Source organism: Varanus komodoensis, unplaced genomic scaffold (assembly GCF_004798865.1).
Source record: "Varanus komodoensis strain SLA01 unplaced genomic scaffold, ASM479886v1 scaffold5, whole genome shotgun sequence".
In the NCBI taxonomy this organism is placed as follows: Eukaryota; Metazoa; Chordata; class Lepidosauria; order Squamata; family Varanidae; genus Varanus; species Varanus komodoensis.
The window spans coordinates 39,605,417-39,632,029 of NW_025336087.1; the positions used below are offsets into that span (position 1 = coordinate 39,605,417).

General features: G+C 41.9%; 1 protein-coding gene across 8 annotated transcripts in view; it reads right to left on the reverse strand.

Moving 5' to 3' along the window:
- SPIN1 (spindlin 1) overlaps positions 1 to 26,613 on the reverse strand; it is a 51,547-nt gene that overhangs the window by 16,927 nt on the left and 8,007 nt on the right. For 2 of the 8 annotated variants that reach the window (XM_044445984.1, XM_044445986.1), the window contains exons 2-3: positions 5,367 to 5,570; positions 1,756 to 1,815 (exon numbers count right to left, since the gene is read on the reverse strand). In XM_044445984.1, coding sequence (XP_044301919.1) covers positions 1,756 to 1,815; positions 5,367 to 5,418 — 112 coding nt within the window. In that variant the 5' untranslated portion in view covers positions 5,419 to 5,570. The other 6 variants (XM_044445987.1, XM_044445990.1, XM_044445985.1 and 3 more) reach the window with 5 other exon arrangements.

Consider the following 26,613-nt stretch of genomic DNA (forward strand, 5'->3'; position numbering starts at 1 on the left):
CATGCCTACCTTCTGTACGCCATCACAGATTTGTCTGCCTGAGAATGAGGACCACTGCAGCTTGCTTTTGTAGAGAAAGATGTGACTTTTTTCCACCATTATTTTGTGATTTGCCTTGCCCATAGCCCTGGTATCTGGTCTCCTGTGACGACCTCCTGGATCACTGTGAACCTTTGAGAAAGACTCTTAGACCCCTCTGAAACATGTAAATACCTACACTCCGTCTTTATCTTAGCTCTCCCATTCTACCCACTGCATCGCCAAATCCCACCTTATTTACAAGTTTTGTCCTGTTATGTCTAATGCCATCTCGTAAATCTGTAGAACCTTCCCTTCATTTATTTGGCAACTGTAACTTCCTCATTTCTGCTGCTCTTTCTCTATTTCCTTAAATACATATAGAGGAGTTTGCAGCATCACCTAGTGTACTGCTTAAATAAATGGGTTGTAGCACACACCAGCACACTTTTTGAATGTTTAAGGTGGATTGGGCAGTCACTATGACAAAATCTGAGCCTAGTAAGAACAGGTTACTGGTATGGTTAAACTACCCAGCATCCATGGGATATTGTAGAGTTGTGGGTTGTTCTCACAGCTAACAGGCCATTAACATTACAGCAGTTTCAGAAGTCACAGTAACCCATGATGATTGCCACTGTGGCTGAACATTCGGAGTGGATGCCAGCATGTGCTGTAATCCACTGCAGCAATTGCGCAAACCATCCCAGAGAAAGAGAAAATGAGAACATGATATTCCAAAGACCCAAGCCTAACTGTATGTATTTAGCCACTCAGATTTCAAACCCATCTCTTTGATTATTCTAGTATAATTTGCCCCCAGAAAGCCTGTATCCTTTGATGGAAGTCTCAGTATGTGTTTAGTATGCAATATTGTTTTGGTTAAGTATCAAGCACAATGTCCCGTCTTTCTAGGGCCATGTTCTACATTTACAAATGTAGTCCATTCGCATGTGTTATGGCATATGGGTCTTTGTTCACTGGTTGTCTCAGAATGTTTTCTCTATGTTTCCTCGATTACCTGTTTAGCTAAGTCTTTTCAGACTTCTAAGAAATGTTATCTCTAGGTAACAAAAAGAATTAAATCCATATGGACATATGGAAAATTTATATTTGTCATGAATCACTCTTAGATCAGGCTTATCTTTCTTTTACTATTAAAAAATATGCATAAAACACTCAGTACAAGGCTTATAAATGCATAGATTCAAACCCACAATGCACTAACTTAAGGCTTAAGCTGAGCAAAAACAAATCAGGCAGCCTTCTTCATATTAAAAGGGGGTAGCTTTCTGTAAGATTGCTCCACTGCAGTTTTCAATAAATTGCCTTTTAATATCTTTTCAAACTCTTAAACATGTCCAGATTTTTTCTTTCATTTTTTAATTCATATATTCATGTCCTGTTAATAGTTGCTGATTAAAATACATTCCTGAACTTACATTTTTCTTCCTAAATAACTATGTCTAAACATTATTACTAAAATGCAGACCTCTTAGTAATATCTATTGCACTAAAACATACTTACAACATTTCTGATTCTCATGACATGTTACCAGTATATATGTGACAAAATAGTTATTTTCCTTCCATACTCTTTGAGATTCTGTGTCTGCCAAAACAAGTCCCTTCTATTTATGATCCCTTATGTGATCATATTCCCAATGTTATAGTCCTTTTTTTTTTTAACTTTATTGACTCTGTAACTGTTTTAGTTTACATTCTCTGCTCTGGTACCTTCTATCAGATAAGTGTACTGAAAGGTAATTATGTATACTCTGGCACCTCCATCTTCATCTGGAAGAGAGAAAAAAGTGTGTATACATACATATATTTAAACAATGGTATGTGACAATTACTGGGTCAATGACAAGCCAACCCATCATGAGTAACTAGTCAACCTGGACCACTTCTCTCAGGGTGGCTTGGCTCTGGGCAACAAGCCACCCTGCCAATCGGTAGTTTGTTCTAAGAGGTGATGTATGGTTTAAACTCAACACACTTATTCCAACATGCATTCCCATCAGGGAAGCAGTGAGTTAGTTGCTTGGCAAGACAAGCAAAAACCGTTTGCTGCCACTGCAGATGACAGCTGTTCTATCAAATGCTCAAGCGGCAGATTGGCACTGCCATCTCTGGTTTATCACATACATTTTTTTTAAGAAACAGCAAAAGAACTATTTTTAAAAATTGGTGGTGGGGGGGAGGAGTTCACTGCAGTGCAAGCATGCAACTCCAACTACTTGATATGTAAACCTTGCCTGCTCAATGTCCTGGTATACACCTGCTGTTACATATGGCTATGTATCTATACTTATCCCTGTCAAAAGAAGTGTTTAGCCCAGTCAAAAACCTTACATTTTACCACTGTCAAAACTAGATTCTCCTGTAAATGGTGCGTGGCCGCACTTTTCCTGTTTCCTGGGTACCTGGAGTCTCAGATACTGTGGAAAAGGTGAGTAACAATTAAAACCTACAGTACTACACTGCAAACTCAATGATCTACTTGCCACTGGCCTTTGTCAGCAAAGAGCTTGTGGTTTGCTTGCACAGCTGCCAAGTGAAAGTAAAGTAACATATCTGAATCCTTTGTCAATAACAGCAGATGCTTAGCAAGACGCTGACCAGGCAAGACTTTTGGGTAGCTGGAGCTGCACAGTTGTGCAACTGGGGACTACCAACTGAATTTATTTTAATTACCATAAATATTTTCATATATCTGCTACAAAAACAAAGACAAAAAAACAGGTAACCAACCAGTGACAGTTGTTCCAATGTGCCAACCAGGCACTTTAGAGAGTCTATTACTTCCAAGGCCAAACAAAAGCCATCTCCAAAGAAAAGAAGGGCAAAGGCTGTAGTGAGTCATGATTACAGGGATGGGAGGCAAGCCAAGTCCTGCCATGCAGGTCCTTGGGATACCAGTGGAAGGACTGGGGTAAACAGGTGGGGGATAACTCATGGCAATTCTGATGTTCTGTCAGGTACACAGTGGGTTGCTGAACACACTCCCCAAACTTAAAAGCGTATTAAACGGGTGGATACAGTGCCATAAATCACACCATTATATTTTAATTCTTTATTTGATCAGTGGCAGCTGGTTATTGAATCTCTTAATTGCACAGCTAAGGCAATGATCCCAGATAGAGTTGCATGTTGGATGTAATATTACTTTGGAAGAAAACTAGCCCATGGAGATTTAGGAGCAGCAAAATGCCTCTGTTGTAAAATCTAGAGGGAGAATATTTTGATTTTCTGTTCCTGAAGGATGTGGTCATACATCCTTAACTGAACAGATTCATTAAAATGTAATAAACTACTCCTGTTTATACAATTATTTGAAAAACAAAACCAAAAGCCCTATCTTCACTTTTGCAAACATGTAACACATCATATTTATCTCCAGCATCTTGAATGACCCCAGATCTCCCAGAAAAATTACTGATAAAGTTTATGGTCTGTGCAAATCAATGCCTTATTAAATACTTAATACATTCCCCTCCCTGCCAAGGGACACACTTTTCTATGTTTTACTGAATTCAGGCTAGAGATCAGAGCCAAGGTCTTTCAGAAGCAGCTGATACCAATCTAGACTTCTAACCAGGAGAACTGGCAAGCTTTACTTGACAACTTATTACAGCACTTCAGGTTCCCCCCAAGTATGATTCCCATCATCCCCAGCCACCATGGCAAATGGTTTGCTTGCTGGGAACAAAGGACTTTAATGCAATTTCCATCATTTGGGTTAAACTGTGGTTCCCAACTCCATGTTCTATGCCTACCTTAGTATATCCAGACATATTCTAGTTGTGCTTTGACAGCTGGCATCTTTAGCATATATATTTTCATATTAAGTAATTTCTGGAAAACTAGAGAACCCAAACTTGCATTCTTCCCACTCAAATGACAACCCTTCCCATTTAAATGCCACTGCATTTTTAGGGGCTCCTCCAATATGTTTATACACCATCTATGCAATTTCCCCAACTTAAATATAATACATAAAGACAATGCAGAAGTCTATATTTACCTCAATGTAAATAGTTATCTCGGGAACTAAATCTTTAACCTTTGCTAAAAACATATTCTGATTATGCAAATACTGTGACTGCTTTACACTAGCTACATCAAACTAGACTACAGTCCAACTGCAAGAGCAGACTAATTGTCTAATAAATTACCCTTATTGATTAAGGCAATTTGATGAAGCCAGTTATATATCTTCTACTTCTAATTCAAATATGCAACATTCCTCTCATTAACCATATCATTGTCCTATTTATATAAGAGATTGTGCAGGGAGGGCCTATCTCATTTTCATCTGCACGAAGTGCTTCTGAGGTATGCTAACGCAAGCCAAATTATATCACTTATTAGAGCAAAGGATGAAGTGAAAACAGATGTTGTTTAACTATGTGGAGACATTCTTATTATGCAAGGAGGTGCTTGCTGGATGAATCATGATTGTGCCAACTAAGCCCTCTACCCTCCCCATGCCCAACATCCATGTTAGGAGGCAAAAAATGCATAGCAGTCTGCATATAGCTCAAACTATATGTTTGTATCTTTGTGTCTTTGATTTGAGCATCACAAAAATATGTAGTGCATAGGCTTCTATGCACATATATTGTCTAACATAAAGCTAGAAAGCATGCTGGACCTGACACCATAACTATGTTCTAATACGAGAACAACATTACATTCAGCTTTTGTATCATAAAAGCCAAATTTCCATCAAAATGAAACAAGATTAAGGACACATCTGATTTGTGAGGAGTCTTACACTGTAGAACAGTCTTCCCCAACCTGGTGGCCTTCAGAGGCATTTGGTCCAGAACTCCTAGCATTCCCATACAGCAGGGTCACTGACTGGGTGTTGCAGCTCATGTGTGTCATGAAGGCACAAGGTTGGGAATGACTGCCGTAGGACATCAAAAAGGAAGAACATCATAGACAGTGGTCAACTATTTTGGAAATGATTTGAAAAAATAAAGTAACTAAGTGAAGGTATTAAACTGTTGACAATTTTCTCAAAGACATCCTGAGTAATTGGTATAGATTTTCTTTAGCAGCCAGTAATTTTGATGAATAGCAAGAGCACTGCCTATCCTTTAGTCTAATGGATCTTATGTGCCTCTCATCATGCTGAGCATTTCAGTATGAATATACTAGTCTTTGTCTATGGTTGTAGAAGCTTAGTGTGACAAGTGCAAGAAAATAGTGAATGTTTTCAGGTTTCAAACCAGAAATCTGGCTTCCAGTACTTAGATGCACCACAATACAGCATATAGATCTGCAGCCATCTATATTTGCCAACAACTAATAGAATGCATGGAGAAATTACTTACCTGCATCAGCTCTGGATCGCTGACCTGGTGCCTTTCCAAATGGGGTCTTCATTCATCTGTATTTAAGTGAGCAGCAAAGCTGCAGTACTAGGGTGAAAATCCAGTTCTAGCTGGTGTTGTAGAGTTCTCACTCTTGGAATAAAAAATAAAGCAATCCAAACCAGGATTATCTTCACCCCCAGATGCGCCTTCAATTATAATATTCTGCAAAACAAAAATAAGATCAGAACCCTTTAAGGATGATAGTCAGAAATTGTGGAAGTCTTTCTGCCTGCTTTTCCCTTTCCTTACCATACTGGACAACCTCGTACCAACCTTTCTCCCCATCACCCACATTCCAGCACCAAGAAAAGAGTTTCTTAACTGGTAAAACTGCAAATGTTGCTACCATTCATAATCTTTCTTATCTGGTGTTTCATCAGGTCTCACTGATTGCCTGGAGGACCCCCATATTCCTTGCTGTCTGCATCAGCAACAGTGCAGCTTCTTCATCCTTCTCACTTGACTGGGTCTCCTGTGCACAAAATTCTTTTCCAGTTATAACTGCTCAAAAACTATTTCTTTAAAACCTTTTAATCCACAATTCTTCTGGATGGTAAGGAGGAGGCATAGCTCCCTATATAGCCTATCCTTCCTCAATACTTTCACTACACAATCCTCTGAGAAATGCAGTTGTTGCATTGCTGGGAAAAAAGGGAGAGGTGGACAGTCTTATTTAACATTATTTGGCATCAGATCAATTCAAGATAACTGAATGATCTGTAAGTAGGGAAGAGGGGAAAGAGTTGTCTAAGGATTCCATCTCCCAGTCCAAATACTCAAATAGTTTAATGGACAGTCTGCTTAATGGGGTATCTGCAGAATTGGGATTCTGCTGATAAGTTATCCAACCTGCTGTCTGTATGTCTCCTTGTCCAAGCTGATTCTATGGTCCCAAAGACACCAAGACAAGCATGCATGATGAAAACACTTTGCTTGGGGTTGCTTTTGAAGAATATATCTAGTCTTGAACACACACTAACCTTGGGTTTTTTAACCTGATTGAAGGAAGAGGTGGCAGGGAGCATTTGTTATCACTCTACCATCATGGATAGTTCACTATCTAGTCAGGCTTGGCTTTGTGCTGTCATAGACTTCTGCAGGGGTGAGCGGCTCATTATGATCATCTGTTCTTGAAGAATCATGGATCTAGATGGTTTCCCAACATTTGCAGCTGACTTGATTTCCTACCTAGCTAGTGATCCTACCAAAATTCTGCAGTTCTATTGGAATAAGATGATCCAGACCATCAATGCGATTGTTCCCAAACATCCTTAAATAAAGTTTCTTGGTGTACTGAGAATTAGGACATGATTGGATCCATGACTATAGCATTTGACTAAACCCAGGTGAGATTCCATCTTGGGGACTAGTGTAACTGTGATAATGGTGAAGAAAGCTTTGCATCTGTTCTGCAGCTTTGCACCACTGCATCTGTTCAATGTTAACTTCTGGAGCTCTTTCAAGTACTTTGAGGCCTACTTCAAATAAGCCCAGAAACTATTGAAACCAGTTTGCATAGTAGTTGCAAATGAACATTCCTAACCACTCCAATTTGGACTTCACAGTGTCAGAAACTGATGTAGCCAGAACACTATGTCAGCAAGTTTGCACAGTTGCAAAAAGTTGCTATTAAACCTCCAAACATCGTGCCTACTCCCTACCCACTGGATCCTTTTATTTCCTGGTTACCAAGAACACCCAGATCTAGATTCTAAGTCTAGACCTCAACAGTGGCCAATGCCTCCTTCAGAGAAACTGCAGTTCCTGCCACCAAAGTAGTAGTGGCGGCACTTAAGGAGAATGCAACTGACCTGAATCATTACCATCGAATGCTAGCCTTCCCATTCAGAGGTAGGGTACCAGAATGTGTGATGCTTCAACTCCTGCTTTGAATTGCAGCATTATTTGCATCTGTCATTCACAGGTGTGGTTTAGGATATCACAAGCAGACAAGCAACATGCAGCTCTGCTTCCTGTTTCTATCTACTAATTGCAGAGATGGAGTGGAAGCCTTAGTAAGTATCTGAAGGCAACTCTATAATACCAGCTGTACATACCAGAATCTATCCAGATAAAATCAACTATTGTTGGTTTAAATGAATGCTTAATTTGAAGCAAAGTTTGCAGCCTATTTCCAACTGCATATGCCACTCCTGAAGAATCAGGGAGGCATCTGGCAGTCTTTCTGGACCCAGCATTACCTTTGGAAACACATGACCTCAGTAGAAAGGAACATCTTTTATCAGTTCAAGGTAATCACTGGCAAGTCTGCCTATTCAGAAAGAGTGACCTTGTCTTAGCTCCAGGTGCACTGCTCACCTCCCTAAGTAGGCTACTTAAATATGTCTCCCTTTAAAGATAGTCTAGAAACTTCTGTTGGTGTAAAATTCAGTCAAGGAAATGCTTACAGAATCTAGACAGTCTGGTCATATTACACCAATTTTGAATCAATGACATTTGTTGTACTTTCAGCTGAACCTAGAAACAAATGTATTTGTAGCATTTTAAAACTTCTCAATTGTTTGGGACCAGGTTATCTGAAGGACTACTCCCCCACCCTGCTTTGCTCAATACATGCCTCTCCAGGCCTCCAGAAACCCTGCTCATGGCGCTGCCATTAAGGATAATCAGGCTGGAACATCCCTGGTGCAGGGCCTCTTCAGTGATGGACTGAATTTCATCACAAGAACTCCACCCATCTTTCCTCTTGTTTTCCTTCCATGAAGCTTAAATACCTTTACATTCCAACAAGCTGCCTTTTAAATTGCATTTGAGGATTTTATATGGTATTATGTTAGTACAATTGTCTTGAATACCATTTTTATTTTCTCACATTGTGATGGATTGTTCTAAATGGCAGTGCAGAAACGTAATAATCAAACTGACCAATACATGAACTTTTGTCATATGCTTGCTTCTAGAGTAAATCTGTATAGTAATAAAGGTGAAATTCTATCAACAAGGAAGATGGCTATTACACAGTAATTATGTAATTTGTAATGACAGTGCCAACATTAAATCTTCTCAGTAGATAAGTTGTAGGTTCTATATGCATGCAGTACCTTTAACATTTTAGCACCCTCTTGTGGCTGATTCTCTACAGCTGTCCTGACAAAACCTTTGAAGACATGTCCCCTTCCAACTGCTTCCACTTTCCACATGGTGACCATGTCATAGCTCCTGTGATGATTCTCCTAGTTCCACCTGGCTCTAATTCCTCCTCCAAATGGCTCTCTGGGTTATGGCTGGAAGGGAACAGCTGGGCACCTAAGAAATTCACCGTGTTGCAGGTGTGCTTTTCATTCTATTTACTTTGCTCAAGGAGTAAATTTGAGCTGTCCAGCAACCCTGGTCCCTAGAGGCGGTATTTAACTAAGTGCTTCCTAGAAGGGCACTGACAAACAACAAGAGTCAAAATGCTAACAGACTTGCTCGATATTGATTTGCACAAGCAAGTTTAACTTCATTGTGTTCCTTTCCAGTACTTCCTGTGCAGTACTGTAAACACTTGCAAAAAGTCCTTCAAAAGTTTATGGATAACCCATTTCAAATCTCCTACACACAGCATCTACACTTTTTCTCAAAAAGCATTCCCCATGGGTTATATTAACTATGAGCAAGCAGCAGCTTTTGTCTGTTTGCCAGTTCTGCCAGTCACCACAGAATGGTATAAGTGCATAACCGCCTCTGGGGCAAAATAACTATTTAAGAGTAAATCTGAGCAGTTCTTTCTAGCATATGGCAGCTGTATCGCCTTTTGTACTGCTAGCTACAGCTAGTAAACACTGACATGCTTATGTGAATGCTGTCTGGAGTTCCATGTGGACTAGCGCTTTATCATGCCACCACAACCAACTACCATGATCCAAGAGTACTAGCGGTGCACAAGTTTTTCCTGCTCACGGAAAACACCAAGACATCCTGCAGCAGCTGGGGAGAAGCATGTCCCACTGTGATGTGTGCCAATTCACAGCATTGTCCCAGCTTACATGTCACAAAAAGCACACAAGGTAGAAACATGCAACTTATCATAAAGAGGCAACATACTTGCTCATGCTGCCATTGCACTTTTACTGCAAGCTTTCTTTGCTCACTCAATGTGACATACAACCCAGGCACTCTGGCTTCTCTCACCCTCAACAAGCCAGAGTCCCTGGTTTGCCCACTGTGAAGAAAGAAAGAGGTGCCCTAACTAAGATTGAACACCAATCCAGCAAGGTAGGCTACCACTACCCTTAAGGTCAGCTCAGCTTGAGCCAGGGGGTCCCGAGACCTTAAAAGTCACTCCTAGGGCTTATGAGAAAGGGTTCAAATGATCACTCTCTACGTTACCTTAAACAGTAGCAATAGCTACAAGGAAAGCTCTGGAATTTGTACCAAGGCCAATTATAATAAAGTGCACACATCAAAGTACAATAGATACTGTATTTCAGTAAAGTTTATTTACTGAAAAAGAAAAGGAATTACATACAAAAGAACCAGAGCAACAAAGGATAATACTTACAAAGCACAATGATGTTAACCTCCTATACATACAGGCAGCACAAATCTTCAATAGAACAGGACTTCAGAAAGCAAACCCTCCAAAGCAAGTATTAGAGAGTGCAAAATGAAAGCAAGCAAAGACCCCAGTAACTCCCTCAGCCCTGGTTTTAAACCCCAAATAGTTCAGCAAACCTAAGGTGAAACCTATTAGCCAATCACAAGCTAGCTGCAATCAACCTGCCCAAGTTTTCTGAGGGCAGAACATTCCTACCAACACCCAGCTGAGCTCAGTCCAATTAGTGAGGGTTCCATTTTGGCCTTGAAGCCAGCCTTGGTGTGATAACACCCAGGTGCACTAATGAATATATGCAGGTTCAGTCTTATAGAATGGAACTGTACAGGCTGCTAAACACAAGAAGAAAAATGTATTTCTTCACACATCATACTAAAGAAGTCAGGAACAGAGGTCTGCTTCACTCATAAACCATAATTTAAAAGAACTGTGAGTTATTATGATATGCAATTGGAGCCATTTATTCTTTAAATGGGAGAGGGAGGTAATGTGGTACTCCAGAGTATCAGCATATTTCTGCATATTTTTCTTGGGGCCAACTAATCTGTCCTACCTTTCCTATTAAAAAAAATCTTACTGGAAGTCAGGATCATGACAAAGCAAACTGAGGAACTCCAACCACTACAATCTTCTTTGCCCATTAACATCTCTAGGGCACACCTGGTTCACAGACATTCTTAAGAAAGGCAGGTACTTGCAAGGCAATGTTTTCATTTTCAGTGTACCTACCCACCAAGAAAAAAGGGGGACTCTTTTCACTTCTGTCTGGCATGCTAAAGAGAGCAAGTGGAGTGCTAGCTAGGACAGAGGTAAGATAGCCTTGATGACTTCCAATCAGAGATGCCAGTAGGAAAGCAGCTGGGTGTAAGGAAGAAAATCAGGGAGGGTGGAATCAGTTGAGAATAACTTGTGACACTGAAGTGAACAGTATACTTAAATGTCTGAATAGACAACGGTTGCATGTTTAGGAGAATGATATAGGGTTTGGGATATTTTGGAGGGATACCAACGAATTGTGAAATGGTGAATAAACCTTTTCCTGTGCTTGCAATGAGGAAAAGAGAGGCTGGGGGGGGATGCGCATGTATACATGCATAGGTACAGGAAGTGGCTGCATGTGTGGGAAAATAGATGGAAGATAATTGTGTATACACATAGCACAAAAACTGGGAGAAGGGAACAGTTTGCCTTCCATGTGTAGGTTTCTGTTACCACTAAAGGAGTTCAACCCCACCTTACTTGCCCAAGGCAGGTCAATTGTCCATTGACTAACTACAGTTCCAAATGGCAGTCATTTTATGGTAATACCCAGGACAATGTCTCAAATTACCAAATGTATCCACAGATTCAAAAAGTTTGCCTAGTCCTTTAAACTATTGTCTCAAAATAGTTACATAGAGTAACTTGGGAGTACTTCAATCTCATAGAATGTACAGACACATAGTTTCAGCGCATTCAAGCATAAAACTATGTAAGAAACAAGGTCACAACATATTTCATGCATAACACTAAGGCATACCACAAATTTACCTTTCATACCCTGGGTCCTATGTTCACACTTCTGCAAAGTAACTACTCATGAGTTATTTCCATGAACCTCCATTTTCCCCTTCATCTGGCAGCATGTATCCATCAACCCCAGTGGCTAGGAACTAACCCCAGCACATACTGCTCCTGCCTGCATTGGAGCAGTATGTGCTCCAATCTCCTGTCTCTTCATTAAAGTTTGCCTCTCTCCTATTGGGCTGCATGCTCCCGTGGCCATGTTCTCTGCCCACCACCTTTTCTTTTTTAACTGCTCCATGGATCTTCTGTCTATTCATTAAAGTAGGATGGTTGTTCCACAGGAGCAGCAAAGCAGCACACACTGATGCCATCACCATACATAACACCCACCCACCCATCTTACCCTTCCTGCAGCACAGATGACCTATGCTCCCCCCTCCTATGCACAGGACCCACATACCCTCCCAGGCCTGTCTCCCCCAGCAGTCTGGCACATGGAGGACAGCAGGGGAGAGACCAGGAAGGAGCACCAATCACAGTGTCCCAGTGGCTGCTGCTGGCATTTCTTGTCCTCCTTGCTGGCACATGCTCCCCAATGCTCAACTGCCCCGCCACCACCACCATGTCCTCTACTCTGTCCCTTCACCTCTTTGCCCATTTGCTGCTTCACCACTCCACTCCCTAACTCATCTTGCCATGCCTGCCTTGCCCATCTCCGACACTACTTATCCAGGCCAACAGGATGCACACCTATGTGGGACCACCTGTCACATGAGGCTTGCAGGATGGGGCCATGTCCCCTTTGCTCACACAACCCACCCATGACCCTGCCTCTCACATTCAAGACCTTGTGCAAAAGACTGGTGCTTGCAACACTGCGGTGTGGCCATGAGGTAGACAAGACAGCATCACAGTAAGTTAGAAAGGCAGTGGGCATTACAGCAGTGGGGTGGCTGAGCTTCAGATATCATGTACCAGGAGGAAATAAACAGAGCATTCGGGCAGCCAATCATTACCTTTTCCACCAGCAATTCAGTTGCTAAGAGAATGGAGCAGTGAAAATGGGAGCTGGAGTGGTCCTGGAAGCTCTTGTTCCTGAGCTGGCTGACCAAAATGTGGAAATTGTGGAAAAACATGGCAACTGAAGTCACACACAATGACAAATATGGAAACGTAAAAAAAGGTTGTCGGGTTCTCCATTATGATTCATGGTAACTGAACATGCCAGGTTTCACCATGCTTCTGACTTTCACATGTAACTACAAGCCATTCCTGCCATGCTTTGCCATTATGGCTGAACATAGACACTCTAACAGTTTACTATGGATAAATTAAGTTTTGAGAAGTTGAAACCAGAGAAGAGCATGTGCCTAAGGACTAAACTGTCTTACTATTAGGCCCACAGTATTTGTATCCCACCAAGTTAAATGCTGCTCATTCATATATTGGCCTGATAACTTTTGCACTGCCTGCCTGGGATTCTGACAGTTATACTCCAAAGATCCAAAGGTAATCCCGTTACCTCTCCCTGCACTTTGCTATTGGGTTTCTATTAATTATAAAATAATTGTATTGCCTATGGAAAAAGAGAAGAATACTTTGTTTATTAAACCAAGTATGCATGCTTGCTTGGGCCAAGTGAAAAAGAGAGATGAAAATGAGTCATCCAATAATCAAGGAACCATGCAAAGCTAGACTATCATGTCAGAAAGGCAGGTTGCTTACCTGTAACTGATGTTCTTCGAGTAGCCATTTGTGCAGTCAACACATATGGGTGCTGCACCTGCGCAGTGCCTAGGCCGGAAGATTAAAAAGCTAACGGTTTTTGGTGGGAAAACTCCGCTCCCCTCCCCCTTCGTGGTATAAATAAAGTGGAGTGTCCGCCATTTTGTTCAGTCTTGAAGACTGAACGTTTGCCCTCTACAGGTTAAGAATAAAATTAGTTGCAAATGGCATTGAGCCCCAACAGTACCGATGCAAAGTATAGTACGGTACCAAGAACAATATCCACTCACCGGCATATACCATCGGTACCGATGCAAATTACAGCATGGTACTGAGGCAGTATGTAATGATGGACACCGAGTGGGGCCAGTGGGTGGGTTGTGTGACTGCACAGATGGCCACTCGAAGAACATCAGTTACTGGTAAGCAACCTGCCTTTCTTTGTCATGGCCTCTGTGCATCACACTTATGGGTGATTAGCAAGCTTACCCAACTCGGAGGAGGGAGCTGTCGTCAGCGAAGAACAGACGAAAGAACAGCTCTGCCGAAAGAGCAGTCCTGCCTGGCGTGCACATCAAGCCGATAGTGCTTGGCGAAAGTGCATGGCCCTGACCACGTTGCAGCTTTACAGATATCTTGGAGCGGGACCCCAGTGGCAAAGGCGGACGAAGTCGCAACAGCAACAGCTGTGACCCCTGGGGGTAACAGGTAAGTCTATTTTTGATAGTTGATAGGCCAGGACAATAGTCTGGGTGATCCAGTGCAACAGCCTTTGAGGTGTGACTGGAAGTCCTTTGTCACGTTCGGAGTACTTAACAAAGAGTCTGTTCCTACGACGTACGGGAGCGATAGAAAGCCAGGCAGCGGCGAACATCAAGGGTATGTACAGCCCGCTCTATTGGATTTGACAGCACTGGAAAGAAGGCTGGCAGAACGATATCTTGACTCAAGTGGAATGGTGTAGCCACTTTAGGAAGAAAGGAAGAATCCATATGAAGAACGACCTTTTCCTTATGGAAATTAAGATATGGAGGGTGTATGCGGAGAGCAGAAAGTTCGCTTACTCTCCGAGCTGATGTCACCGCTAGGAGGAAAGCTCTTTTCCAGAACACCAGGCGTAGGTCAACAGTCGCCAGTGGCTCAAATGGAGATTTGGTAAGTGCTTGGAGTACGACCGAAAGGCTCCAGGTTGGCATAGGCGAGCAAATAGAAGGGTGTAGGTTCTGTAACCCCCAAAGGAAACATCGAAGTAGAGGTTGAGAGAAAACTGAAATCCCTTGAAGCGCACCATGATAGTGTGAAATAGCGGCTACATAAACTTTAATGGATGACGGTTTCAGTCCCAAATGATAAAGTTCCAAGAGAAATTGTAAAATATTGTCAATTGAGGCCATTCCAGGAGAAAAAGAATGGCGTTCTGCAAAGGAGGAAAATCTCTTCCATTTAGCCGCATAAGAACGACGAGTGGACGGTCTTAGAGCAGATGTGAGAATCGCCTGAATTTCCTGGTCAACAGTCACCGGTAGCGAAGCAGCTGTCGTCGAAACCTAGGGGCCGTCGGTACAGTGGAGCGAATACATTCCGGTAGAGGTTCGGATGTCGTCGGTACCGACGCAGCAGAATGACTCAAGTGATCCGCCATGCTGTCAACCTCAAGGCAGTCAGATCCGGATGTCGGATCGCTCCATTTTGCTGTGTTAATAGCTGAGGAATAGACGGGAGGCGAAGAAACGTCCCTCTGGATAGATGAAGAAGGGTGGCGAACCACAGTTGTCTCGGCCACCATGGAGTTATTATTATTCCTGTGGCATTCTCTTGAGATATCTTCACTATCACTTTCGTTAGAAGTGGAATTGCGGGAAACGCATAAAAGGCTATGTTGTCCCAGGGGATCATAAGGGCATCTCCCATCGATCCCGATCCTATGCCTACCCTGGAACAGTATAGGGCACACACTCTGTTGTCGCAAGTGGCAAACAAGTCCATGTCCGGATAGCCCCACAGATGGAAGAGGTCGTGGCATATTTGTCTGTCCATCTCCCATTCGTGCGTTGTTGACATATGTCTGCTCAACATGTCTGCTTCGGTGTTGTCGGTCCCTGCGAGGTGGACTGCTAGAAGCATAATGTCCCTCGGTATGCACCAGTCCCAAATGGCCATCGAGAGACGTGCTAAAGGTGGTGATTTTGTGCTGCCCTGTTTGTTGATGTAGAAGACAGCCGGTATGTTGTCCGATGTAATCTGGACAACTTGTTGGCATAGGACAGTCTCGAAAGCCCTTAGGGCATTGAAAATCGCCTGTAGTTCGAGGACATTGATGTGCTTCCTTGCTTCCCATCGGTTCCAAGTTCCCTGAACCCAAAGGTCCGCACATGTTGCGCCCCATCCCAGTAGCGACGTGTCTGTATACAGGGTCTTCGTTGGATGAGGTGTTCAGAATGGGACACCGACAGACAGGTTGCTCGGAATGGTCCACCAAATTAGAGTGTTGAGTATCACAGACGGAATTCGGATCAGTTTGTTGGGAGAATCTTGCTGTGGGCAAAACGACGTGTTGAACGACATGTGCCCCAATAGTCTCTGAATGGATATAGCCGGAACCGTTCCTAGCGTTCGGATTCGATGGATGTGGGCACATAAGGTAGTGCGACGGTCCGGAGGGAGGAAAGCTCTTTCCCGTGTGGAGTCGAGACGTTCCCCAATAAAGTCAATGACTTGCGTGGGAATAAGGGACGATTTTTCGTGGTTAATACATAGTCCAAGATCATCGAGCAAGGCGCAGGTCATGTGTATTGCAGACAGAAGCCCTTGTTTAGTTTGGGAGACAATTAGCCAGTCGTCTAAATATGGGTATATTTGCACTCCTCTTGTCTGTAAGTGCGCACATACTGGTGCCATACACTTTGTAAAAACTCGAGGTGCGGTGGCCAGGCCAAAGGGTAGCACAGCATATTCGAACAAGTCAAGCCCAACAGTGAAATGCAGGAAATGTCCATGTGAAGGATGGATAGCAATATGAAAATAAGCATCCTTCAGATCTAAGGAGGCAAACCAATCCTCTCTCTTCAGTAACGGAAAAATACTCTGTAAAGTGGTCATCCGAAACTTTTTTGTTTTGATGTATTTGTTAAGATTCCGTAAGTCCAAAATCAGACGAAGACCACCGTCTCTTTTTGGGACCGTGAAGTATCTGTAGTAGAATCCGTGCAATCCCTCCGAGCGGGATAGTTGTCGAATCGCGCCCTTGCGAAGCAACTGAGAGACTTCTTCGCACAGTACTGATGAAGAAGATGTAAATCGAATTGGACACAGTGGAGGGATGACATCGAATTCTATCCTATAACCGAACTGAATGATAGACAACACCCACCTATCAGATGTAATGGACTCCCAAATGGGGAGTCAGCCCTGGAGCCGGTCCCCAAAAGGGAGAGGGAAAGGTGGTGTGTGGGGAGAGAGAGAATGGTTTGCCCGGACCGTCAACATGGACGTTTGTCAGCGTTGAAGCGCCGCCGGCCCTGGGGGAAACGTTGCTGCAGCTGTTGTCTTCGCCGTTGCTGTCTTTGTTGGTAGTGTTGCCAAGGGTGGAATTGTGGACGGTAAGAGGAACGAGGCCCTTGCCACTTACGCCTCTGTTGAGGAAGCTCCATGCGGCGCGTGGTCATACGCAATTCGTGTATCGCTTTTAACTTGCGGTCAGTTTTCTGATGGAATAACCCGGTACCGTCGAATGGCATTTCCTCGATCCTCCGTTTCATCTCGTCGGGGAAATTGCAATAATGAAACCATGCATGTCGGCACAGTGAGATGGCATTCATGAGAGCTCTCGAATTGGTATCTACGTGATGTCGTGCGGTAGATAATTGCTGCACTGCTACCTGCATAGCTTCCTTGATGATTACCCTGGCAAGCTCGGCCTGGCGGTCTGGAAGGGAGGAAGCAACATTATCCAGTTTTTGCATAATAAAATACTGGTAACGTGCCAGTGTTGCTTCATAGTTCGATATGTGCACGCCGAGTCCAGAGGCCGCATAGACTCAGCGGGCGAGCATATCGATCTTCCTCCCTTCCTTGTCGTGAGGGGCTGTGTGTCCCCTGGACTCCCTGCCCTGGGAGGATTCGACGACAACAGAGTTTGGGCGTGGATGGTGAATCAGGAATGGAATGTCGTCCTCCAGAACTCTGTACATGGCCTCATACCGACGGGAGGTTGCTTGCGGTTGGGCCGGTTGATACCAGGGTTGGACCATAGCCTGCCGAAGTGTGGTAATAAGCGGCAGGACTATGGCCGCGGACTGTTCTCCCCTCACGACATCATAGAAGCGATCTGTGGATGGGCCCGGCTGTTGACTAGCCTCAATCTCTAGTGAACGGACGAGGCAGGACATGAGCTCCGTAAAGGAGACATGTTGCTTATCGGGTGACGCCGGTCCTTGGGAGGCGACTGCTACAGCGGGGTATGTAGAGTCAACCTCGGATCCATCCGAATCCAGATAAAAAAGTGGACGGTCGCTCGAAGACGACGTTTCTGGGGAGGTCGGACATCCCCTCTTCACATGCCTGGCCGTCGAAGGCAAATCTTTCGGGGCCGATGGAGACGCACGATCCCAAGGGTAGTATGAATAAGATTGATAGCCACCCCAGTCTGGGAAGGCACCATATCCGTGCATCCTCCAGTCGTCACCCCGGTGTTCGGACGAGCGGCTGCGGCGCCTTGGAGGCGAAGGTGACTCCACAGGTGGCTCAGTCGTGGGAATTGGAGTTGGAGACCGTTCCCTCGGTGGGGAGTCTCTAATCTTACCATCAGAGATAGACTCCCGAAGCGGCTCCTCCACTTGTTGGGTCGGCACGCTCTCAGGCCGAATGAGAGGCCTGGGGGATCCCAGTGGTGTTACCTGCATAGTAAGTTGCAGGGCTGGTCCCGAAGGGGTCGGTACCGTGGCGACAGACGGTACTGAAAAAACAGACGAACCCGAGCCCCGGTGTTTGGGGCGATCAGGTTTCTTGGTCTTGCGAGCGGGTTTATCTGCCTTCTCCTTCCTCGGAACTTTACGAGCGGAAGGCTTATCTGAACCCGTGTGCTTGCACTTCTCCCATTTTTTGGCTGGGGAAGAAGGCGGCACCTGGGTCTCCGCTGGAGTAGTGCCTTCAGCCGAAGGACACTGAGGAGGGGCGGTGGAAGCGGGATGCTTCAGAGGAGTGCTCACAGTTGGGGTGGAGCGTGCAGGAGGCGGTGCAGCTGAAGAGGAACCAGGCCGTAAGAGCAGTTGGTCTGATTGCATCAAGGCCTGGTCCCAGAGGAGCTTGCGGAGACGGTTCTCCCTGTTCTTCCGCGCTTGCTTGGTAAAGGCCAAGCAATGGCCGCACTTGTCGGTTCTATGCCCCTCGCCAAGGCAGAGGAGGCATAGATCATGCGGATCTGCAGGTGACATTTTGGATCTGCATGCGGTGCATTTGCGAAAGGCCGCTCACTGCACCATCGCGGAAAAAGAAGAAAAGATGACAGGATAGAGGGTAAGATAATATTTTTTGTTTTTTGAGAAGAAAAAGAGAGGGATATACAAACTTGGAATATAAACTAGGAACAGTAAGGACTCAAGATCTTAGCGAGCACGTTAACAGGCACGAGGCACAGTGAACGGCAGTCACAAAGACTGAACAAAATGGCGGACACTCCGCTCTATTTATACCACGAAGGGGGAGGGGAGCGGAGTTTTCCCGCCAAAAACCGTTAGCTTTTTAATCTTCCGGCCTAGGCACTGCGCAGGCGCAGCACCCATATGTGTGATGCCCAGAGGCCATGATGAAGAAACATGACTATCAATATGGTTCCTTAAGATAAAGATTTGTTTCTGACCCTTAAAATGTTGCTGGCCACCAGTGCTTAAATTCAAGCTGGTTTTCAAATCTGTGAAGTTATTTTAAGTGCTGAGCTGCTGTTTCACAATCACTTGAAAAGGGCTGCAGTTATCCATTTTATTTATGACTGCCACATTAGAATAAATGCATAATAAATGTAATAGATTAGAAAACAATTTTCAGAAATGTTTATATTTCTTTTCCATGGGAATTCCAATTCAAATATTCACACCAGTTTCCATCTTTATTTAAATGCCTTGATATGGCACCACAATTGATTTATCTTCTTTCTAAAATAAGTCTAAATGCTGCAAGAAGTGTACCAGATTCAGCATGACAAATAATGCAGCATAAAACCATACAGTATTATGGCTTTGTAAATACAGCAAGTAGTAGTGGGCAACCTACCAACCAACTTAAAAACTGAGTAATTCTTTGGGTCAAAGAGGTGTGTGACACTGAGAAACACTCGCCTCTACAACAGAATAGAACAGGCACTATCTTTGTGTGGTTAGACCCACAACAGGAACTTTGGCTTAAGTCTACATTGCCTTATTCCTCATACAGGTTTCCCAGATTTGTTTTGACCAAGAAGGTGAAAAGCTTGGCAAGTTACTTTATTTACACATATCTTCTAACATAGAAACAGAGCGAGTCAGAAGGGGTCTCCCAGGCCATCTAGTCTGACCTCCGGCACCAGCCGGCTCTGCTCATGACATGCCCACTATATGCATGTCCACTAACTGTTAACATGAAATAAAAATATTTTAAAGCTTTGCTGATGTAACTGAAGGAAATAAGAAACTGTCACTCAAAGATATGCAGATAGAACTACTGCACAAGCGTTGCTAGATAGGCTCTACCCACTCACAGGGCTAACTGCTCATGACAATCAGAGAAACGCCTCTGTACCATGTCTGCTTTAAAACGAGTTTGTGTCATAGCGGGCTATGGTTCAAAAGACGTCCAAGCAAATCCCTTGGGTATGTAAAATAAATTCATCAGCTTTTTGTGGTTAACTGTTTTATCTAGATCATACAGTGAGTTTTAGAAGTAGACACTGCCAAGGAAAGAAACACAAACTATAGGAAGACACATTTGCTTTATTGTTCTATCATCTTGAGGATATCTGATATGTAGTATATGAATTTAAGATTTCAGTTTATTAATTTTACATTTCTTGTAGTAAAGTTCTAGTTCTTGTTTCTAGATTAAAATAAGCAGTACAATCGGATTGACAATATTAAGTCAAAATACTACTTTATCTCCACTTCTGTAAAGGTTGAGTGCAGCCTGAATATATGTCCTATACACTTTTTTATATTTGGTAACTCTAATAAAGCCTAACAGAACCACATCTAAACTACAGGACTGAGAGAAAACAAGTAATTTAGGATAGGAAATGTGAGAGTTTGTTTTTAATGCCACAGCACTTTGCAGAACAAGGAAATGCAAGAAGACCTCACACTGTAGTCTAACGAAACCTGATATACACTTGTTTCCCATGTCCCAAACCAAATGTTGACCAGTCATGTATTTTGCTGCTATTGAGATGAGACATCAGTTGACATATGGAACATTTCAGCTTGTCTATACAGCAGAGAAGATTAAAGCAGGGCCAACAAAATCACTTAGCAGGGAGGCCAATTAAAAAAATCAAACATTTATAAATCAAATTTCCCTTTTGGAAAGTCATAACATCCCCCCAAGCAAGCATGTGCACTGACTATTACATTTTAACTATTACATGAATTATTATGTTTACAATTGTTAGATTTTCTACAACCTAGGACTATAATCCAAAACACATAGATATATCCTACACCACTATTTATGATCAATTACTTAATGCTGCAATTCTGTATGCACAAATATAGACATGGGACTTACCTACAGCTAAACATGCATAAGACTGAGCAAATACCAAGTGTCCAGTGCTGAACTTTGCTGAAGTAAGGCATTGAAGCTATCAGGGAAAATGTGTTTCTCTTGCACGTAAAAAGGGTCCATACTGTCTGGTAAAGTGACAAAGTGCTATAATTTGGGACCAAAACTGCTTAGAAATACTTGAAGTATGTTCAGCAGTTCATAAAGCCATTAAATACATCCAGAAACTTAAAGAATTCAAGTTCATAGAGGCCATATGATAGGAATACAAAGTGATTCATATAGCAACTGGAAGCCAATCCTCCCTGATTGTAAGCCCTTCCCCCACATTTATTATTTCACTCAGTCATTTGCTTCTCCAGATGCACAAAAACTCTTTAACCTCAGCTTGACCAATAGCAGAAGCTTTGGTAGAGCTCTTCCTTTGAATGCTTTAGTTGTCCCTTCCTGCTAAGATACAAAGAGAAACATACAGATAAAGCTTGAGACAAGGCTGCTTTTCAAGCCATAGAAGAGGAGGATTTGAGAACTTTGTCTGCCTACAACTTGGTTTGCACAAGAGTGCTGCTGGCTTTCAGAACTTGCTCAATTCAGAGTAGCACTCATTATAAAGCAGATGCAGAATCCTGGACAACAACACGACCTCCAGTTGTTTCTTCCTGGAATAGCACCTCAATCCTTGTTCAATCATACACCCCTCTAAAATTATCTCTTTTATAGATAGTTTGCCTCTGATGCACAGCTCAGTTCCAGATACCGTGGCCAACTGATGCGGATGTGGACAATGCATCCAAGTGATCCTTCAACTGCCAGGAGGGACCCATGTGAAGCACATTACAGCAATGGTTAAAAAAATGGGATGGGATAGATTGAATCATAACATAAGGGCTATGTTAAAATATGAGATTTGTCATACTTGACAAGGTGGTAGAAGAAATAGATTATCAGGAAAAAATTACACTGATTGTGTTAGCAAATTATGTATTCTAGGACTCAGACTGTGGGAGGGAGAGAACAGTATGCACTTTCCTATTATTCCTTCTAAGCATCTTAGTGCTTTAATACAAATCCCTCTGCATTGCTTATCTTGAACAGGAAGGTACCACATGGGTTCTCCTCTTAACTGACAAAGGATACAGAAGGGGTCTGGCATCATCAATATTACATGCAATTATTTCTTGCCTTTTTCTTAAATCCCAGTTAAGAAAGTTGGATACCTGAACAGATGCCTTAAGCTGATAATTGGCTGGATGAAAGCCAATGAAAAACTTTAATCTAGACAGGACAGATATTAATTGTGGGTGGACTACCTGCTCTATAGTTGGAGTCTGGCCTTGCTTCACAGGTAAATCTGCCTTGAAATACCAATGTTATTGCCAGTGTTGCATATTAATGAAATGCTGTATATCTGATATAATATTTTTCAAATGAAAGTTGTTTTGATGGTTGGCTACACCTTAAATAAATAAAGGTCTCCGTTTTTCCCAAGAACCAGCTACTTAATCTGATTAATCAGGGAAACAAAACAGACTGTGATTTCTGTGTATTCCATAAAGACTTATAATGCACAATCCTATGCACATTTGGACAACGAAAAGGCCAACAATGCCTAGCATATCTAACAAATCATGGCTGGCTCGAACATACTGGGAGTTGCAGACCTTTTTCTGTCTAGACATGCATAAGATTGCACCTTTAATGTATTTAGTTATTTGTAACTGTCACTTTAAGAGAACAGACTGTTTGCTGTAGATCTACCTGTCTGACTGTCTTTTCAGACTCAAGGGCTCCAGTTTCAATACCATGTGACAAAATAGGCTATAGCCTGCAAAAGCTCATGAAAATATATTAAAGCATTTAAACAACTGAAACAGTTGTGTATACTATACTTAATCCTTAAATTTGAAAACAAACAAAAAACCATTAATGCCATAATCCTTACTTTGTAAGGTTAGAGAAATAAAAGCACCCAACCTACAAACTGAGCTCAAGGATCAGGAATTATGGATATACAGTAGTCTTTTGGGAATAGCCAATTCTATGATTCGAACAGAGATATTGCCTAACCGGACTTTTTACCTCATGGATAATGAGGATTGAAACACCCCAGAAAGATCTCTCCAAAGATCTCTCCAAATCAAATGAACAAGTAATAAAAATAAATTCATAATGATGGGGTCAGAACTGTCTACAATTATACAGGAAAAGTAGATCACTGAGCTACTTTTGATACCATATCAAACCAAATGATATTAGTATTCTACCTCCAATTTTATTTTGCAGAATTGTAAATTTAGTAATATCATGGTATTTCAGAAATATGCCATGTAGTCACATTAAGAATATTGTCTACAGTTCTGTTACTCCACCCCAAGATAATATTTTGGGAAAATAGGTATTAAAATATTCAAGGGAACTTGCAACCTCCCAGATTAAAGGAACCACAACTGCAGAAAAGAAACCCAAAATACAGCCTTGAGTTCAGCATGTTCACAGCAGACCCCTTTGTTGTATTAATGTATGAGACAATCCTCATCCTATCAGCTTTAGCAGAGGATATTCAGTTAGATACTGATTTATCTTGGCTCCAGGCAAAAGCCCTAGGCTTCACATTCCCATAGATGACCTAACACCCAAAGTCTACTGTCTGCATGAGAAATAACTTCATTCAAACCCAATTCTCTTCATCTGAATACTTCAACAGGAAAATACTAACCTCAGTTTGTAAGCATGCTATTTCTTCCCTCTGATGCTGAACTGAAAAATTAATAATTATTTCCCTTGAAATAAAATGGGACAGACGTCTGAATTAAGAATCCAAGAAAATTCTACAGGTAATAGTATTCCTCTTGAAAACATGGGTTCATATTCCTGCATCTAGCTTTGCTCCTCAATCCCTTGTACAGCCACAGCCAATAGTGCTTCTGACCAGCTCAGGGGGATGAGCTAGCTTTCTCTGCTCTCTTGTAAGTACATTTAGCCCCAAGTCAGGTTGGGACCATGATGCTCCAGGAGAGGGGGATTTAACCTTCTCCCTTATTCTTTCTTTCATGAAATTCCACCTATCATCCCATGGGATGGTTAAAAACTTTTTAAAAAAAATCACTGGAATCATTATATATGTTGTAATGTATAATAAAATGCAGTTAAGTGGTAAAGTCACATTTCTGCATTTCACTGCAAGCTCTCATCCTCCGAACAGGCTTTTCTACTACATATTGTAACTGCAGAACAGCCCTAAGCAAAACATAGGAAGAGGTAACTATTAAGGGAAAGACTTGTACAGATTTTGGGGACCAGACTTAGACAAAAGGACTTCTAAACCACAACATTCTTGACAGTTTCCAGGATAGTTCTTTGGAAGGGCCTAATGTGAGTTTGTTGCTTATGTTAAATGAACACAATAAAGCAAGGAGAATGACAGGATGTGGTTAGCTAATAGCAGGCATATTTTCAGAAGAATTTGAAGAAAAATAGTGTTTAGAAAGTAGCCCCTTTCTTGCCATCTGTATTAAAACAATTTACTTTGTCACCTAGGCTTCGAACATACAAGGCAGGAAAGCATATTATTAAGAATAAAATAATTGGTCTTCTTTGTCCTCTACCACTCTTGCCTTCACGTCTTGCATTGCCACTCATACAAAATTAAGGGAATTTATATGGAATATTAACAAAATATTCAAACGCACCCTCTTTTTCCTAGTTTTGTATGCGTGGCAGTACAAGATATAAGGCAGACGTAGCAGATAGTAAATCAAGATTGTTCTTTATTATTGTGGATAACTTTCTTGCAAATGTGAAACAACTTTACACTAAGATTTAAGCCCAGATACAACACAAGGGAGGGTAGGGAGCCATCAGGCTTACATACCAGCTTTTTTTTTCCTTATTAGAACTCCAAACCCTACCAACTGCAGCCTAGTGTGAAAGACTAGAATAACAGAATTATGAGCTTAGGGATTTGTTATGAATACCGGTATAGAATGCAATTCAGTCATTCAACACAAAAATCCACTCCTTGTTGCTCCAACTTTTATTTTTAGCATTCAGAATTCTACCATTAGATCTAGAATTACCTTCTGCCATCACTGACTTGGCATACAAATACACATATGCACACGTGTGCACACACACACAAAACATTAACCAGGGCTTGTACATCACTTTTAGGCAACAATGTAACTTTAGTCATTTATTTGCAAGTAAAAACAACCTGCAGAACTGGCATCCTCACTGGGTGAGGAGGGTGGAAAATTTTCTATAACTTTATTAGTAACAACAAATATTAGATAAGCGTTGCAGTTTTAAAGCGGAGATGAACGTTTTTCAAGTATTATGTGAGAGAATACATATATCTAATTGAAAGCCATTTCAATGTAAAATGGAACTAATAGGAACAAAGAAATTGAAGTGCATCGACATCCATAATGGAAGAGAGTTTTGCTGAACTTTGCTGAAATTTATGTCAGCATATCCTGAAAAGTTCTTTGGGTTTCAAGTGTAGTCATTCTATATGCTGACTGAAAGATGCTAGGAGCTGTAGTCCAATGCAGCTGAAGATACCAAGTTGGAGTATACTGAATTAGTGTACTAACTGTGTTCACTACCTTTGCTTGTTTCTTACATCTAAACAATGTGAAAGCAGTATACGTTATTTTTAATTTTTATAAGGAACCCAATCAAAATGTCAACATAATTTTCTCCTAAAATACTTGGAAGTGCACTAGGACAAAAGATCAATGTGGGGTATACTTAAGTTACATTATTTATTTCACTTGTATTTAGTAAATATTCTAAATTAGATTACTCTAGTGATTTTCCAGGGCAAATTAAAACTTTTAGGATACCAAATGAAAAGTTTCAATAATTAGCTTAATTTACTTTGAACAAAATCTCAGTTCAAATCTCAGGGAACTCACATTACTTGTACTCGTTCAGACCTATGGTGTCGATAAGATGTACAGAACTAAAGCTCTACTTTATAGGATAAAAACTCCCAGTTTTAGTTATAGCTAGTGACCTTATGAATCAAGTTGCAACAGCTAATCCAAAGAATGATAGTTACAAATTTTAAACTTACAATGATAGTTTGAAAATTGGCCACTATGCTATAGCAGATAGAGAATTGGATCAGGATTGCAGAGTATCATGTTCAAATGTGTGACTTTAGTCCATTAATTTCTCAGCCTAAACTATGTACAAGGTTATTGAGAGAATACAACAAACAAGTTAATAACATGTATGAACTCCCTGAAATAAAGGCAAGACACCAATGTAATAAAAACAAACAAGAATACTTAATAATAGGAATCAGGAAGTATCATCTTAGATTAGCCAATCTAATTTTTAAAAGTTTGCATAAGGTGCAATCTTTATAGCAAGCTAATCTTCCCCAATCAGCTGCCCTCCAGATGTTTCAGACTACACCTCGAATTATCCCTGACCATTGACCATGATGGCTTGGCCAGATGGGAGCTGAAATTCAAAACAGCTGGAGGATGCCAGGCTTGAAAAGACTGTCCTAGACAGCAAACCAAGTTTCATAACGTCCACCTACCGCCATTGATAATTTTCATTAAACTATAGCTCTGGTTGCAAACAATTTGACTACACTATTGTCAAGGGAAATACCAAAGGCAATGTACAGAGGAAGAAAACTATTTTTTCTAC